We start from the raw sequence: 17305 nt of genomic DNA on the forward strand, positions 1-17305 counted from the left end.
AAAAAAAAAAAAAAAAAAAAAAAAAAAAAATAGGAATATTGGGAACTTTTATAGAAATCATTTTTGGAGGTTGAATATTTCGCCATTTTTGTTGTGTTGTGCGCAGCTCCACAGTTAGCAGCACCCGGGTGTATCCCAAAATGGTATCCCCTCCCCATACCAGCTGGCTATTACTACTGCTGCTGCTGCTGCTGCTCTCACTCACGCCTCCCTAAAGCTGGTGGTGCGCACTATTATTGTGCGTACTACGGATGGTAGTATTGCCTGAATAAATAGAAAATAAATAACTGATGGTTATAACCAAATAATTCAGTCAAAGCTCTTTATGGAATTATGGTTCAAAGAAATTGCAATTGCCCCAGAACCAACGGTAGCAATATCTACAATTATCTAGAATATTTTATAATATCACCAAAAAAAATTATATATATATATATATATATTAAACAAATAAAATAATAAAATAAATAGTTTCAAGTCACTTATTTTATACTGGTCCCGCGGCAATGAGATGAGTCCAAAAGCCTGTACTGGTCTACAACCGTTATGATGGAAAAGTAATGAAGTGGAGCAAACTTAAGCGCCAAAAGTCAAGTAGTGTTTGTTTGGCTTGGCCAGTCAATGCTTTCAGGAATCTTTATTAATGAGTTAATCTTGAAAAAGCCATGAGATATTTAAATTTTGTTTTTTTTGTTTTTTTTAGCTACCTGTATGATTTACTTTTAATTCGGCATCTGTTTAAAATCCTGAGTCAAAAAGTATTTTTTTTTTCAAGTCTTCGTTTTTTGCCATATAAAATTTAAGTTTCGGTAAACCGTTTTTAGATATTTTTTTTTTTTTTTTTTTTTTTTTTTGGGAGGGATCCCAGGATAACCATTTTGGGAATGGTTCAGGCCCAATTGTGATATCTCTCTATATAATGGTTTGGTCCCTGTCCTAGTTAATGGTAGTTGAGTTTCCAGTATATCAACATGTAAAAATGGAACACTTCGGTCCAATCCGCGGGTCCTACGGACTCCAGAAAATGATCATTGCCACCTTTACTATTAAAACGACAAACCTAGTTGAAATTGAAAAAAAAAAAAAAAATTTTTTTCAACGTTTAATCAACGTCAAAATGGAAAAGCGGTCTTGTGCGCAAACTTTTCAAAGAAAAGATCTGCAAAGAAATATACAGAAATGTCTTCAATAAATTTATAATTACAATAAGGGCTTCTAGTATCAAATGACTTTTTTCTAGAACCGTTCAATTCTACTCTTCAATCTTGCCATATGATATTATAATACCAATGCCAATATCAGTATCAGTATCAATAAACTTATACTACTGTCAAGAATCATGATTCAAAAAAATATCAACAAAGAGACTATGTGGTTCAGCCTACTCTCTTCAAATTGTCAACCGTTTTTGGTTTTTTCTTTTTAGATCATCATATCCCGTTTCAAGAATCTCGCATTTCAATCTTTTTCCGGTAAGAGCAAAGTGTTTGGTGTGTGCGCACTTGAAAAAGGAGAATATGAAGAAAAAAAAAAAAACCTATGAAGGTCTTAGGATAATTATCCCTTTATCCCTTTCCTTTTTTTTTTTTTTTTTTTTTTTTTTACATTTTGGACATTTTGAAAATTTGAAAATTTGAAAATTTGGAAATATATCTTAAAAAAGATGTAAGCATTGCAAAAAAAAAAAAAAAAAAAAAAAAAATAGAGCATGCGCCAAACTTAGCTCCCGCAGACTCTTTCCAAACGAGTCAACTGACCTGGTCTCAGGTCAAATTGTGACAAATCGGCATCCCTCGGTGTTTCCTTTTATTAGAATAAACCAAATCTAAGTCACATTGCATAATAAAATTTCACAAGCGACTAACTTCTAAGCTTAAGAATAATTTTCAGTATTTTTTTTTTTTATAAAAAATTTTTTTTTAATTATTTTTTTCAAATATTTTACTTTTAGTTCCACTCAAATAGCTTTGAAACAAAAATTTGTCTTTGTTGCAATAAATTAAAAAGTGGTAAACAGTGAAAAAAAAAATTTTTTTTGCATAATAATTGTAACATAAAATGTAACAAATGTTTACATACTTGCGTTTATTGTACAATGTGGCGCTTACATTATTTTTTCTAAAGGGGAGTATGCTTATTTTCGTTTCTTTTTGTAGTTTTTGCGTACCACTGTGCGCACTCATTTTTTCATATTTCTTTCTAAGAATATTTCAGTGTAGTGTATTTTACAGAACATAATTAACATGTGACCATTTACAGTATTGTAATACATATGGTATTTAATTTTGTAACACAAAAATGTAATATCAAATTGTATTACAAATAAAATACAAATTAAAAAAGTGTAACATAAAAAGGTGACATAAAAAAATCTTTAGGATTTTATTTTGTTACAAATTAGGCAGTAATATTTAGTAATATTTTACTTCAATGAATGTCTAATTCATTCAAAATTCTTTGGTTTTTTTTTTTTTTTCCTTCCAGAGGCTATACTGATTTTTGAATCTATAATTTTTTAGATATAAATATAATTCTTTCTTAATTTTTATTTAATTATTCTGGTAAAAGTAAATTGAAGGAAAAACCAACAAACCTACATTGAATACAAAAATTCAAATATTTAAATGTTTAAATAAGATGGAAAAAGTTTTCAATCTAATCAAAATGTATGGAAATTCAGAAATTCTAATGTTGGGAATTAGTAATGAATTTTTAATGTAGATGAAAATGTAATAAAGGTGAAAACTTGTTTTTTTTTATCTTGTTTTTGGTAAAGTATTTGCGTGGTGCTGAAACTTTGAACTAATGAATGTCCCTAATAGAATAATAGATATCACCAGGTTTAATTTGAATTTTTTTTGGATCCATTTTTTTCAACTTTAAACAGTCTATTCAAAAAAAAAAAAAATTAAAAAAATAAATAAAAAATCCAATTGTTTAGATTTGTGACAGCTCAGAATTGTTTTTTTTCTCACATTTGTTTAATGATAAAAAAATTAATTGCAGTTTTGGGGGAAACGAGTTACGTATATGAACACACTTTTCTTCTTTCGTCAAAATTAATCTAATTCATTATTTGCTTTTGTTTTACTTGGTTTTTTTCTTTTTTTTTTTTTAAGTTATTATATTTCCAGTTTAAAATGGAGATAAACATATGACCTTAAGCTCTTCTATAAAATGTTTTTAACATTGATGAGAGTTTTTTCATACTTGATTTTTTTGAAGTCTCTAAGCATTGAAAAACTAAGGTTTTGATAATGAGATATGTTTTGCATTTTAAATAGGCATAACGGTCTGCATTAATGATTTGAATTTTCCTTCGTAACACTCTAATAGATACCTAGTGTGATTATGGGTGTCTATTTATTTGCAAAGCATGGTCATTATGATAACACTCTACCGTACAAATTAACTAAATGCCTAAATGGGATATATTCTTATTTGAAAAAGAAAAAAATTACTTAACCTTTTCAATTATCCCACAAAATAACTTCACAAAAACTAAACATTTTTATATGGTATTAAGTCAGTTCTGAAAGTTTGCGGATATAAGAATTGTCTTTAATTGAAGTTTATCCGCCAAGGCTTGGTCAATATAGGTCATTAAGATGGAGATGAAACCTCAGCAAAAATTAGGCGGCTAAAAGAATTCATCTTTGTTAAGTCTTGCATTCTGAAAGGTTCTTGGGTTTAAGTCATATGAGTCATTCGTAAAGGGATTAAAAGGTATTATTAGATGGAGAACATCTGGTATAAATCAGTAGGGTGGGCAGAATGTGATTATATGCAGCGGGGTCTCTGTGTCAATTCCACGTTGTGAAATTTTGTCTTGTATGGCTTTTTTTTTTTTCATGGACTGTGTTGGGTTCGCCAATAGCAAGGTTTTCAATAATTAATGAAGAAGTTAGTCGTTGTTTATCGTAAAAAAAAGTCTTGCAAGATTTTGGATTTGTTAACGTTTATCAAGTTTTTCGGTAACACGATCCGATATAGTGCCGATATAGTGCCGATATACAAATGAGACAGAAAAACTAAAGTCAAGTACCTTTAAAGTATAATTTCGTTTAACTATTATTGTTACAGTAAGCATATTTTGGTTGTGCTAACCCATATTGAAAGTCTTGAGCGGCTCTCTCCGTTCCAACTTTGTTACAAAACTTTTTTTATCAGCAAAGGCATCCCAGTGTTATGGTGAATGTGGATTTCTTTGATTAATTTCTTAAAATGAAGATGTCAGCCAATAAAATTATTCAGATTAAAGAATTATTGATCAGGGGTTTGGCATACTTTCCAAGTTGACGCAATTATATGCTTTCGTTTGTAAGTGTTTTATTTTATTTTATTATTTTTTTAGAAATACGAAGTCATGAATCTTGTAACAAGTTGTTACAATTCTCGAGAAAAGAATTATCTTTTTGGACCAATGAACCTAATTTTTTATCACAGTTAAAACCTTCACCAAAACAGGAAATTAATGATGCCTTTTTGTTTTCAAAAAAAAAAAAAAAAAAACATTTATTCATGTTTTTAAAAAATGAAGAAATAAAAAAGAGATTGACAGATACTCCCTGAGCTTACAAATTGAATTTTAGGTGAGATTCAATGAATCAAAAAGGATAGCAAAAGAAAAAAAAAGTTTATAATTTGTAATATTTGTAATATTTGTAATATTTTTTTAAACAGAGAAGGATATTTTAACAAGGTTTTAGGAAATATCCTGGGATTACGTACAAGGTCAAATAGTTCCTCCGATGTTTAGTATAGTATTCCACTAGTAGTACTTAGTACTACAGTATATAATATTGATACTGGAGAAATTGTCGGGGCGAGTGACTTGTGGATTGTTAGCCGTTTATATCTACCCATTTTGGGAGTTCTAGGCATCTACGCCTCGAAGACCTAAAAGTCAGTTGAACGTAATGTTGCTGTTTTCTCCGCCTAATATGAATCTAGACCTATTAACTCCGTGTGTTTTTTTATATGATTCTCAACCAATTAACAAAAAAAAAAGGCCATACAAGAAACACACCCTTATATATAGATCATTGAGGCAGGACAGAGAAAGAGAGTTAGGAATATCCGTGCGGCTACTGTTTGTTGTGAGTTTTGGGTTTCCTCTTTCGTGAAATGTCCGTTAACTCCAGTGATCTTCTTGCGTCAGTTTTAAATAAATAAAAATATTAAGAAAAATCTTCGGTATGCATTTATTTTTATTTTTATTTTTTTTTTTTGGTTGCAAACCTCTTTTTATTTAATTTTATATATAATGTCACTAATCGCTCTTAAGGATTATTATTTTTTATTCTTTATATCAACATTTTAACCTTTTTTTTCGCATCTCCATATACTTTGCACATTAACCTATGAGTAAGGACGATTCGAAAGAAGAACTGGGCTCGCCCCAGCCTTACTTTGAAAAAGACATTGAGTTTTCCTCTGATCGTGATTCTCCCTCAGACACAGAAAAAAATGAAGCAATTACCGAGCTTGCTCGCCAATATACCCATACTTCAACGCTTACGCGAACTCAAACAAACACATCTCAGCTTTTAGCCCCGATTCCTACTAACTTCAATCCGTTCCTAAGCACAGATAATCCCATTTTGGATCCCCTGTCTCCTGAATTTAATCCCCGTGCTTGGGCGCGTCATATGCTTAAAATCAGACACTCGGATCCTGAAAAATACCCCAAATTAAATGCTGGCGTTTCGTTTAAAAATTTAGGCGCATATGGATACTCAGATGGTACATCTTTTCAACCTACTGTCTTTAACACAATTATTCAAAGAGCAAATGATTACTTAAATCTTATTCGTCGACGCAAAGGCGAGAAAGTCACAATTCTTAAAAATTTTAATGGTCTTGTTAAATCTGGCGAAACTTGCGTTGTGTTAGGCCGACCTGGAGCGTATGTTTTTTTTTTTTTAATCTTTCCTTTTTCTAATTTTTAATAATATTTAATACTTTTTAGTGGATGTTCTACTTTATTGAAAACCATCTCTTGTGACACTTATGGCTTTCATGTAACTGACGATTCAATCATAAATTATCAAGGTTTGTGCCATTAGTTTGCTTTTACTCGTCTTTCCTACTTTAATCCTTCTAACTTTATTTTTTTTTTCTAGGCATTACACCTGATCAAGTTGTTAAAAATTACCGTGGTGAGGTTGTCTACAATGCTGAAAATGAAATCCATTTCCCTCATCTTAGTGTCGGCGATACTCTAAAATTTGCTGCCTTGGCTCGTACACCTGAAAATAGACTTCCAGGTGTTTCTAGAGATCAGCATGCTACTCATACCCGTGATGTAGTCATGACCATGTTTGGCCTTCTTCACACTATGAACACACGAGTCGGTAATGATTTCATTAGAGGTGTATCTGGCGGTGAGCGCAAGCGTGTTTCTATTGCCGAAGTTGTTTTGGCTGGTGCTGCAATTCAAACTTGGGATAATGCAACGCGAGGTCTCGATTCTGCCACAGCTCTCAGTTTCGTCAAATCCTTAAAGATTGATGCGGACCTCGGTGGTGCTTCAATTTTTGTTTCACTCTACCAGGCATCGCAAGATGCTTACGATCTTTTTGATAAAGTTACAGTTCTTTATCTTGGTCGCCAAATCTATTTTGGTCCCACAAATGAAGCGAAAAAGTATTTTGAAGACATGGGCTACATTTGTATTGACCGTCAAACTACTGGTGACTTTTTGACTTCTCTTACTTCACCATCTGAACGTGTTATCAAGCCAGGTTTCGAAAATATTGTGCCTCGAACCCCTGACGAGTTTGAGGAGTACTGGCACAAGAGCCCTCAATATAAGAAGCTTATTGAGGAAGTTGACGAATGGAATAATGAACATCCCATTGGTGGTCCTGGCGTAGAAAAATTCAAAGAGTTTAAGACTACTCAACAAGCAAAGTATGTCCCATCCAGTTCCCCCTACTTCATTTCATATCCGATGCAAATTAAGATTTGTATCACTCGCGGCTTCCAACGTCTAAAGGGTGATCCCGCAATGACCCTTACAACGATTTTCGGTAATACAATTGCTGCCCTTATTGTCAGTTCCATTTTCTACAATCAACCAAAGACTACCAGCTCTTTTTACGCCCGTTCAGCCGCTCTTTTCTTTTCTGTTCTTTTCAATACCCTTTCTTCTTTGCTTGAAGTTTTTTCACTTTATGCCATCCGTCCTATTGTTGAAAAACATAACCGTTATGCCTTTTACCGTCCTTCTGCCGAAGCAATTAGTTCTCTCATTGTTGATATGCCAGGAAAGATTCTTACATCTTTAGCTTTTAATTTGGTCTTATACTTTATGGTCAATTTAAAGCGTACACCAGCGGCTTTCTTCACCTATTTCTTGTTTTCTTTTCTGACATCACTGACTTCATCATTTTTGTTCCGTCTAATTGCATCAGTCACCCGCACAGTATCTGAAGCATTAACACCCTCAGCATTGGTCATTTTCCTTATTGTCGTCACTACTGGTTTTGTTATTCCTGTTGTTGATATGCACCCGTGGGTTCGCTGGATCAATTACTTGAATCCAACTGCTTATGTTTTTGAGGCAGTCATGGTTAACGAATTTAGAAGTGTAAATTTTGAATGCTCCACCATGATTCCTAGTGGTGCTGGTTATGAGGATGTACCACAAGATTTAAAAATTTGCACTGTAATTGGCTCTATTCCTGGAAGCAATATTGTTTATGGAAACGATTACGTTATTCAATCATTTAAATATTATCCTTCGCATCTCTGGCGCAATCTGGGTATTCTTATTGGCTTTTGTGTATTCTTTTACTGTCTTTATATGCTCTTTTCTGAATTGGTTAAGGGTCAACGCTCGCGTGGTGAAATTTTGGTTTTCCCTCGTGGTGTTAAGCCTCCAATGCCCAAAGTTCGTGATGTGGAAACTTTAGAAAAGGGAATGGTTGATGACAATAATCTAAACACTCCTGCTATTCGCGTACAAAGTTCTATCAAGCTTCAAAAACAAGAAGGTATTTTCCAATGGCAAGATGTTTGCTACGATATTAAGATCAAGGGTGAACCTCGAAGATTACTGGATCATGTTGATGGTTGGGTCAAACCTGGTACCTTGACTGCCTTGATGGGTTCTTCGGGTGCAGGTAAAACAACTTTGCTTGATACTCTAGCTGACCGTGTAACTATGGGTGTAGTAACTGGTGACATGCTTGTCAATGGTTCCCAACGTGACCGTTCTTTCCAGCGCAAGACTGGTTATGTTCAGCAACAGGATGTTCACTTGGATACTACTACAGTTCGTGAGGCTTTAGAGTTTTCTGCTTTGCTTAGACAGCCTGATGAGATCCCTCGTGCTGAAAAAATTTCTTATGTCAATGAGGTTATCAAGATTTTGGAAATGGAAGAATATGCTGATGCTGTTGTTGGTGTTCCGGGTGAAGGTCTTAACGTTGAACAGCGCAAGCGCCTTACTATTGGTGTTGAACTTGCTGCTAAACCCGAATTACTTCTTTTCCTTGATGAGCCTACTTCTGGTTTGGACTCTCAAACCGCTTGGTCAATTGTTTCTCTTATGAAGAAGCTTACCCATAGTGGCCAAGCAATTTTGTGCACTATCCATCAACCTTCTGCCGTTTTGTTTCAGCAATTTGATCGTCTCTTGTTTTTAAAGAAAGGCGGTCAAACTGTTTATTATGGTGATCTTGGTGAGAATGCTGAGACTCTTGTCAATTATTTTGTCAAGCATGGTGCTCCTCCTTGTCCTCCAGATGCTAACCCTGCCGAGTGGATGCTTGAAGTTATTGGTGCTGCCCCTGGTTCTCATTCTGATAAGGACTGGTTTGAGGTTTGGCGCAACTCTGATGAATATCAAGCCATGAAGCGTGATCTTGAAGCTCTTCGCGAAGAATCCACAATGTATGCTGATAAGAGTGAGTCTAAGAGCATGGCAAAATCTTATGCTGTGCCTATTTGGAAGCAGTGCATCATTGTATCTAAGCGTTCGTTGAAACATACATGGCGTAATCCACAGTACATTTGGTCAAAACTTATTCTTTGTATCACGTCGCCATTTTTCCTTGGTGTTACTTTTTGGAAGGCTAAGAATACTTTGCAAGGCTTGCAGAATCAAATGTTTGCAGTTTTTATGATTACTGTGGTGTTCCCTCCTCTTGTTGAACAAATGATGACACCATTTGCACTCCAACGTATGCTTTACGAGACTCGTGAGAGGCCATCTAAAACATATTCTTGGGTCACTTTTATTACTTCCATGATTGTTTCTGAGGTTCCCTGGCAAACCATTGCTGCTCTTGGTACCTTTTTCACATTTTACTATCCCGTTGGTTTTTACCGCAACGCTATCCCAACTGACGGAGTTCACGAGCGTGGTGCTCTGTTTTTCTTGATGATTCTTTGGTACTTTTACTACATGCTTACGTTTTCGTACATGGCTGTGGCTACAATGGCTGAAGAAACAGCATCTAACATTTCCAACGTTCTTTTCAATGTTGCACTTTCCATGTGTGGTGTTCTTGTTCCCAAGGACCAACTTCCAGGATTTTGGATTTTTATGTACCGGTGTTCGCCTTTCACATATATCATTTCAGCTCTTCTTTCGACTGGTATTGCCCATTCTGAGGTGAAGTGCTCTACCAAAGAGCTTCTTCATTTTGCGAACACGCTTAGTTCCAATATGACTTGTGGTGAATTTTTGGACTCTTATGCAACTGCAACCGGTGGTAAAGTCTATAATCCTGACTCTTATACAGATTGCCAGTTCTGTACCATGAAGTCAACGGACACTTATCTTGAATCTATTTTTGCACCATTGTCTGAAGCTTGGCGTAACTTTGGTTTGTTGATTGCCTTTACTTTTATTAATATGGCATTTGCCTATTTCTTTTACTGGCTGGGTCGTGTTCCCAAGAGCTGGGGTAAGAAAAAGAAAGATTAAATATTGTAATTTTTTTTTGTATATTTATGTACTTTTTAGTCGTTTTTTATGTTGATTTAATTGGATAATTGTAATTTATATATTGATAATACAAACTTGTTTATAAGCTGATAATATATAGATGTACGTACTGGGATGTTTATATATTTTTGATAATTTTGTTAACCTGTTTGCTGCAAGCTGCTCATCGCTCATCGCTCATCGCACATCGCACATCGCACATCGCACATCGCGTATTCCAGAATCTGCAATGCTTGGGCAACGCTGGTCATTGATCTGGTATGAAATTTGTATCAAGAAATTGACGCCGTATAAAACGTGTTTTAAATTAAGAAAAAAATACTATTTAATTTAAAATATTTTTATCTACTATTTAGTTTTAAGTGTCATAATTGCTCTTTTAAAGAATCTACGGTACTATACAGCTTATTTGGATTAATTGATATGTCACGTCATAAAATTATTTTGGATTCATTTATGGAGCAAATACATTTATAGATGGAAAATTTCAGTAAGTGGTAAAGGGGAGTATGAAATATTCTGGTTTAAAAACTAATTAGGTTTAAACCCCCCATTCTTACTATGAAAAAAAAAACTGTAAATTATAGGTTATTTCTTCTTTTTTATTCATTTTCTTTTTAAAAAAAAATTAAAATAAGTTCATTTGTAGATTTCCCAGTTGTTGGAACTAATGTTGCAATTAACCGAGTCCGATGTTTAATTGTATGGGGTCCGAAGAAAGTCCTTTTGGGAAATGAAGTCATCGCTAAACAATTTTTCATGCAATTAAGATGTAAGAATCACGCATATTTTATTTTAATATTATTTCATTACTACTCATCAAGTCAATAGTGCAATGATTTTCATCTCAACCAATTAAAACAGATGAATCTTTTGAAAAATTAAATAAATCAAATATTTTCCAGTATCTATTATTGCATGATGAACAGGTTAAGGTACCGAAGTTAATGACTGGGGATTTTTTTTTTTTTTTTTTTTTTTTCAAAAAAATTTTTTTTTTTCCTTCTTTTCCCCTAACCCAAATTTTGGTCTTGTTTGTTGACTCATCACAAGATTTTTTTGCTAGCGGTCCAAAGTCCGATCAGAAAAAAAAAAAAAAAAAAAAGTAGAGCATCTCTAGACAAAATTTACTAGAAATCTGAGCTTTTTTTTTGTTTATTTTCTAGTTTTTAAAATAAAAAAAAGTCAGATATATAGAAAAAATATAAGACAAGGAGATTGCCTGAAAATATTATATATATTGGGTAGTGCTTATTGAATGATAATGGAGCGCTATATTTATTACGTGCAGTAGTAATTTTTCAGTCTATCAATCACCCCACATTTGACTAGACTAGAAATTTAGCAGTAAAATTGATATAATTGAAAAGCAAAAATCTTTGATGATAAATTTTCAACACCAATAATAACAAAAGGCCTTTAAACTGAATTAAATAAAAAAATACAATAATTGAATAAGTCAAAGATTAACCCCCCCCGAAATTTTAACAAAGATGTCTTCATGTCATTGGTATTTAACTCTTTTTTAAAGGGTGTGGCTTGTGTGTGTGGCTTGTGGCTTGTGGCTTGTGGAAAGAAAGGTTTTCTCAATATAAAATCAAACGAATTTCCGGCCAAATGCGCATTTACTTTTTTTTCTTTTTTTTTTTTGAAATTGCATAATCTTTTCACATTTAAGAAAGATATATATTTCCTAATCAAACAAAAAAAAAAACAAGTTTGATAAACGATTCAAGTGATTAAGTTATACTAAACACTCAACATACTTCAATCTCTTCTTCTCTTCCTTTTTTTTTTTCTTTGCGAAATAAATTAAATTGTAGTGAATAGCTACAATTTTCAAATGAATAACAACTTTTTAACTTGTATTTACCGGAAATTACTGCCACTACCAAGATGATGATGAGCCCCATAATGTCTGCGGATCCAATCGGTTTTCCTGAATTACATAACAAATTCCATAGTCCTCCGAAAAGAATGAGCTGGTCTCCCAAAACTCGGTTAGAATGCGTTCCTGAAGATTCTATCATGGTCCCAAAACCCAAGAGTCGCACTACCAAGCACAAAAGAACAAAGCCTGAATCTGAGCTTGCACCTCCAACCCTTTGTTTTAAAAGCAGTTATCCACGGAGAGATGTCAGTAGCTATCAAGCTCTTCTTAAAGAGCCGAATGCAACAAGTAGTACTACTAATAGTACTAACAATCATAATCATGATGAGAAAAACTTGCAGCAACAGCAGCAGAAAGTTTTAATGAGTTCACAACGGGAGCAGGAATCTAGTGTTGTTGACATTGGCGAGCTTATTGAGGCAGACATTGATGATGATGACATGATTGTGTTTGCAACATTTTTGAATACACTTGACACGCGAGATATGGTCTTGAGAGCTAATAGTCTTATAAATCATTCAAGAAAGCAAAGCGGGAAACATGTTCGTCGCAAAAGTCAGTAATCAGTAATAGTCGATAATTTTTGTTTTTTGTTTTTTGTTTGTTTGTTTATTTGTTTGTTTGTTTATTTATTTGTATATTATAAAGCTTAATGCATGTGATGTAGGTCATTTTTTAAAAAATATATAATATTTATTCAAATTGTGAATGTTCCATGCTTATATATACACTTTGTGTTTTTATTGCAATTAATCGAACTCAATGCACCTAAATCAGATTAAAGCTTAATAATTTAAATGTCTTTATATAAACCTGTCAAATAGCTAGCATACTAGCATACTAGCATATTAACATATACATGTGTATAAGTGCGGCTGATGTTTAAAGCTTTTACAATGAAAAGCCCATCGATTTTGCTTGATTTAACAATAGCAAGCAAGTCTTGGGAAAAAAAAAAAAAAAAACTTAATTATTCAAGGTTCCTGGCTCATAGAATAGCAACCTTGTCATCAACAAGCCTTTTCTAGACCTAAAACACTTTTGTCAAAACATCTATTTAGGAAAGATACCGAGAACCTTAAGATATTTATATATATATAGGGGCTGCAAGCAAGAAAATAAAAAAAAGAACAAAAAGGTAACACCTTAACTTTTGATAGTCTTTATTAGGGATACGATTTCAATATATATCCCGGGGACGTACCACATAAAGTTGCGATATCTTATCTTAGTGGCCAATTACGTAATCCTTGGTTTTTTTTTTTTTTTTTTTTTGTTCGTTTCCCCTCCCCTTTTTTTATTTTTTCCCCTCCAATTTTTTTTTTTTTTCCTTTTCTTCCTTTTCTATATAAACAGTTCAATTCTCCTCCATTTTACTTTCTTCACGACCTTCAATCAATCATCATCTCATTAAAAATTGCCTAATTTTTGTTTCAAACACTGCATGAACGTTTAATTGGAGTTTTAAAGCTTTGATTGGTTTGATTCTTGCACTTGCTTTTTTTTTTTTCTTTAAACAGTTCAATATATATTATACAACTCATCATTTACCTTTTTTTTCGCCACCTTTCTTCAATTGAGAGCTAATTGACTTTAAAATGGTCATTAGCAACGGTAAAGAGTACCTTACTGTCGAGGAACAGCGCCTTCGACAAGATAGAAAAAAGGAAAAGGTACGAAGGGTTTGTCTCGAGAGTATATGGTGGACCTTTTTTTTTTTTTTTTTTAAAAAGGCTCAAAAAATGATTACTGTTACAATTTAGTTTATATACTAACAAACTTTTTTAAATAGTACTGGAAACGCTGGGGCCCTTATCTTTCTGAACGTCAATGGGTAAGTAATTATGAAACCAATTTTTTTTTTCTTTTCAATCTTCCTAACAACTCATGTTAGGCCACCGTTCGTGAAGACTACTCTGCAAATGGCGATGCTTGGAGTGATTTCCCACATGACCATGCTAGATCGAGAGTATACCGATGGGGTGAAGACGGTATTGCTGGTGTTTCCGACAACCACCAACTCACTTGTATTTCATTTGCATTTTGGAACGAAAAAGACGATATTCTAAAGGAACGTTTGTTTGGCTTGACAGGCCACCAAGGAAATCACGGTGAAGATGTAAAAGAGGCGTACGTATTTTATTTTTATTTTTTTTCTACAACTAAAGTCCAACTAACATCGCTATTATAGATACTTTTATCTTGATAACCTCCCTACCCACTCGTACATGAAATACTTGTACAAATATACTCAAAAGAAGTATCCCTATGAACAACTAGCCAAGGAAAACGCCAATCGCAGCCGATTAGAACCCGAGTATGAGATTTTCGATGCTGGGTCATTTGACGATAATCGGTACTTTGACATCTTCATTGAAATGGCAAAGGACGAAGACAATGAAGAAGAGCTTCTTTTTAGAATTACCGCATATAACCGTGGCCCTGAAGCTGCTCCTCTACACATCATCCCTCAGGTTTGGTTCAGAAATACATGGGGCTGGGGAATTGAGTCTGAAAAGGACCACCCTATCCCTTCTTTAGAGGCTACTTCTGAGACTGTTGTCACATCCAAGCACTGGCGTCTTGGTGAACGCTACCTTCATATGGCCCCCTCTCCGGGCTTTGACTACGAAGATGCTCCCACTCCGAGCTCCGATGATGACTATAACCAGAATGATGATTCTGGCGATGATGTCTTCCCTACTCTGTTGTTTACCAACAACGAAACCAACAAGAAGAAACTTTACGGCGTCAAGAATGAATCTCCTTACGTCAAGGACGCTTTCCACGATTACATCATTAATGATAACTTGAAGACTGTTAACCCTGCCAACAAAGGTACTAAAGTGGGTGCTTGGTATGCTTTTGACTCTGGTGATGGTATTCCTCCTGGCGATTTTGTCACTGTGAGATTCAAGTACTCCAACAATAAGCCTGTTAACCCCTCAGAGTTTGACGAAGAGGAGTTTGACAAGATTATGGATCAGCGCCAAGATGAGGCTGATGACTTTTATTGGCGCATCAGCCCTTCCCCTATCTCCGATGATCTTAGATGCATCCAGCGCCAGGCACTAGCTGGTATGCTTTGGACAAAGCAATTTTACCACTTTATCCATTCCCAATGGGCAAACGGTGACCCTGAAAATCCACCACCACCTCCTGAACGAGCCAATGTCCGTAATCAGCATTGGAAACATCTGCACATTGATGATATCCTGTCGTTACCTGACAAGTGGGAGTACCCATTCTTTGCCGCATGGGACTCGGCCTTCCACTGCATTCCATTGGCCATGGTAGACCCGGAGTTTGCCAAAAAGCAACTGGACCTTCTTACCCGTGAGTGGTACATGCATCCCAATGGTCAGATTCCTGCTTATGAGTGGAACTTTTCAGATGTCAACCCACCTGTTCATGCTTGGGCCACTTTTCGAACTTTTAAGATTGAACGCAAAATGTTTGGTAACGAAGACATTGACTTTTTGGAGCGTGTATTCCAAAAGCTTTTGCTGAACTTTACCTGGTGGGTAAACAGAAAGGATGGAGACGGCAAGAATGTCTTTGAAGGCGGCTTTCTTGGTTTGGATAATATTGGTCTCTTCAACAGATCAGAGCCTCTCCCCACTGGTGGTGTTCTTGAGCAGGCAGATAGTACTGGCTGGATGGCCTTCTTTTGTCTCCAGATGCTCAATATTGCTCTTGAACTCGCTAAACACCGTCCTGTTTATGAAGACATTGCTTCTAAGTTTTTTGAGCATTTCATGTTCATTGCTGATGCTATGAGTTTCCGATCTGGAGGTGGCGTTGAGAAGCCTCTTTGGAACGATGAAGATGGCTTTTACTATGATGCTATTTCTTGGGGTGGCCCTTGGAGTCAACAACTCCCAGTCAGATCACTTGTTGGTCTAATTCCTCTTTACGCCTCTCTCACGTTAGAACCTCAGATTTTGAAGAAATTCAAGTCTTTCAGTAAGCGTGTCAAGTGGTTTACTGACAATCGCCGAGGCATCACTGAACGCAATATTGCCTCCATGTCACAAAGAGGTACTGGGGAACGCATGCTTCTTGCATTAGTCGATCGTGAACGTCTTGAAAAGATTTTGGAACGCATGCTTGACGAGGGTGAGTTTTTGAGTGATCATGGTATTCGATCCTTATCTAAGTACCATAAGGAAAATCCCTACTCCATGGAAGTCAATGGCCAGGTCTTTACTGTTGACTATGTTCCTGGCGATTCTAACTCTGGTCTTTTTGGTGGTAACTCTAACTGGAGAGGTCCTATTTGGTTCCCCACAAATTTCCTTCTCATTGAGTCGCTTCAACGTTTCTACATGTATTATGGTGATACCTTGAAGGTGGAATGTCCTAAGGGCTCTGGAAACTATATGAACTTGGCCAATGCCGCTGAAGTTGTTCAGCACCGTCTCATTAATCTCTTTTCTAGAGATACTGGTGGTGAACGTGCTATTAATGGTGGCAATAATATGCTTAACCATGACCCTCATTGGCGTGACTATGTTTTTTTCTATGAGTTTTTTGAAGCTGACACTGGCCGTGGTCTCGGTGCTTCTCACCAATGTGGCTGGACTTCTCTTGTTGCCAAGATTATTCATGATACTGGCGTATCGTGCACTATGCCACAGACACCTAAAACACCCCTTAGTGCTGCTGAGCACTACTTTGATGACGAGGTAATTACCGGCCGTCACCACGCTCGTCGCAAGAGTGCTGTCAGCATTAGACTTCAGCGTCGCACACATTCCTCGGGTATTTCCATGGGCCCACCATCGCGTTCTGACACAATTTCTAGCTACTATAGCGACGATGGTGCTGGATTTGGAGAGGAAGTTCCTCGATCTGAAAGCGAGCGTAAGACCGACTCTGCTGATTTTGAGGATCTAGAGGCTGGCACTATTTCGCCTAAGACGGTTCATTCTCTTAACCGGACATCAAGTCACGTTGACACTAGTGATTCTTATTTCCGCGACATTCGGGAGCTTGTTTCCAGGCTTGGATCTACTAACGTTGTTGATCATGGTAACTTCAATGGAGAATTGTCATGTGATTTTGATTCTTAAGCAAATGGGGTAAAAAATTTTTTTTTTCACAAATCTTATTAGATCTGTGTATGTGTGTGTGTGTGTGTTTTTTTATCAATATCTTTATATATATATTTTCTTTTTCTCAATTATTGTCTTTTATATACTATTAAAATGAATCATTTGGACTTACATCGTTTATTTTGGTATACTTTGATGGGGTTGTTTCCCATTAAAAGGTGAAGTTTGTTGGATAAGTATAGGTATATAGAATCAATGCCGCAGGCCTCATTAGTATTTTAAAGACGAGAGGTTTGAATTTCAACATAGTTATCAAGAAGGTGTGAAAAGCCAGGTCCGTAGGTGCAATCAGGGAAGGGGAATACAGCCTTGTTGATAACAAATCCAAAATAGTTT

General features: G+C 35.4%; 3 protein-coding genes across 3 annotated transcripts; all 3 read left to right on the forward strand.

The window, feature by feature from the left end:
- Positions 1-5363: 5363 nt before the first annotated feature.
- SAPINGB_P001515 (uncharacterized protein) lies at positions 5364-9940 on the forward strand (the record flags this gene model as incomplete). Its single annotated transcript, XM_031996236.1, has 3 exons — positions 5364-5908; positions 5972-6054; positions 6126-9940. The coding sequence occupies 3 exons, from the start codon at positions 5364-5366 to the stop codon at positions 9938-9940; spliced, it is 4443 nt and encodes a 1480-aa protein (XP_031852127.1).
- A 1998-nt stretch (positions 9941-11938) lies between these two features.
- Positions 11939-12415, forward strand: SAPINGB_P001516 (uncharacterized protein; the record flags this gene model as incomplete). Its single annotated transcript, XM_031996237.1, has 1 exon — positions 11939-12415. The coding sequence occupies one exon, from the start codon at positions 11939-11941 to the stop codon at positions 12413-12415; it is 477 nt and encodes a 158-aa protein (XP_031852128.1).
- Positions 12416-13450: 1035 nt separating this feature from the next.
- On the forward strand, positions 13451-16927 carry SAPINGB_P001517 (uncharacterized protein; the record flags this gene model as incomplete). Its single annotated transcript, XM_031996238.1, has 4 exons — positions 13451-13534; positions 13645-13686; positions 13747-13982; positions 14044-16927. The coding sequence occupies 4 exons, from the start codon at positions 13451-13453 to the stop codon at positions 16925-16927; spliced, it is 3246 nt and encodes a 1081-aa protein (XP_031852129.1).
- Between the last annotated feature and the right edge of the window lie 378 nt (positions 16928-17305).

The sequence above is a fragment of the Magnusiomyces paraingens genome, assembly GCF_902498895.1.
Source record: "Magnusiomyces paraingens strain CBS 517.90 genome assembly, contig: contig1, whole genome shotgun sequence".
NCBI lineage: Eukaryota > Fungi > Ascomycota > Dipodascomycetes > Dipodascales > Dipodascaceae > Magnusiomyces > Magnusiomyces paraingens.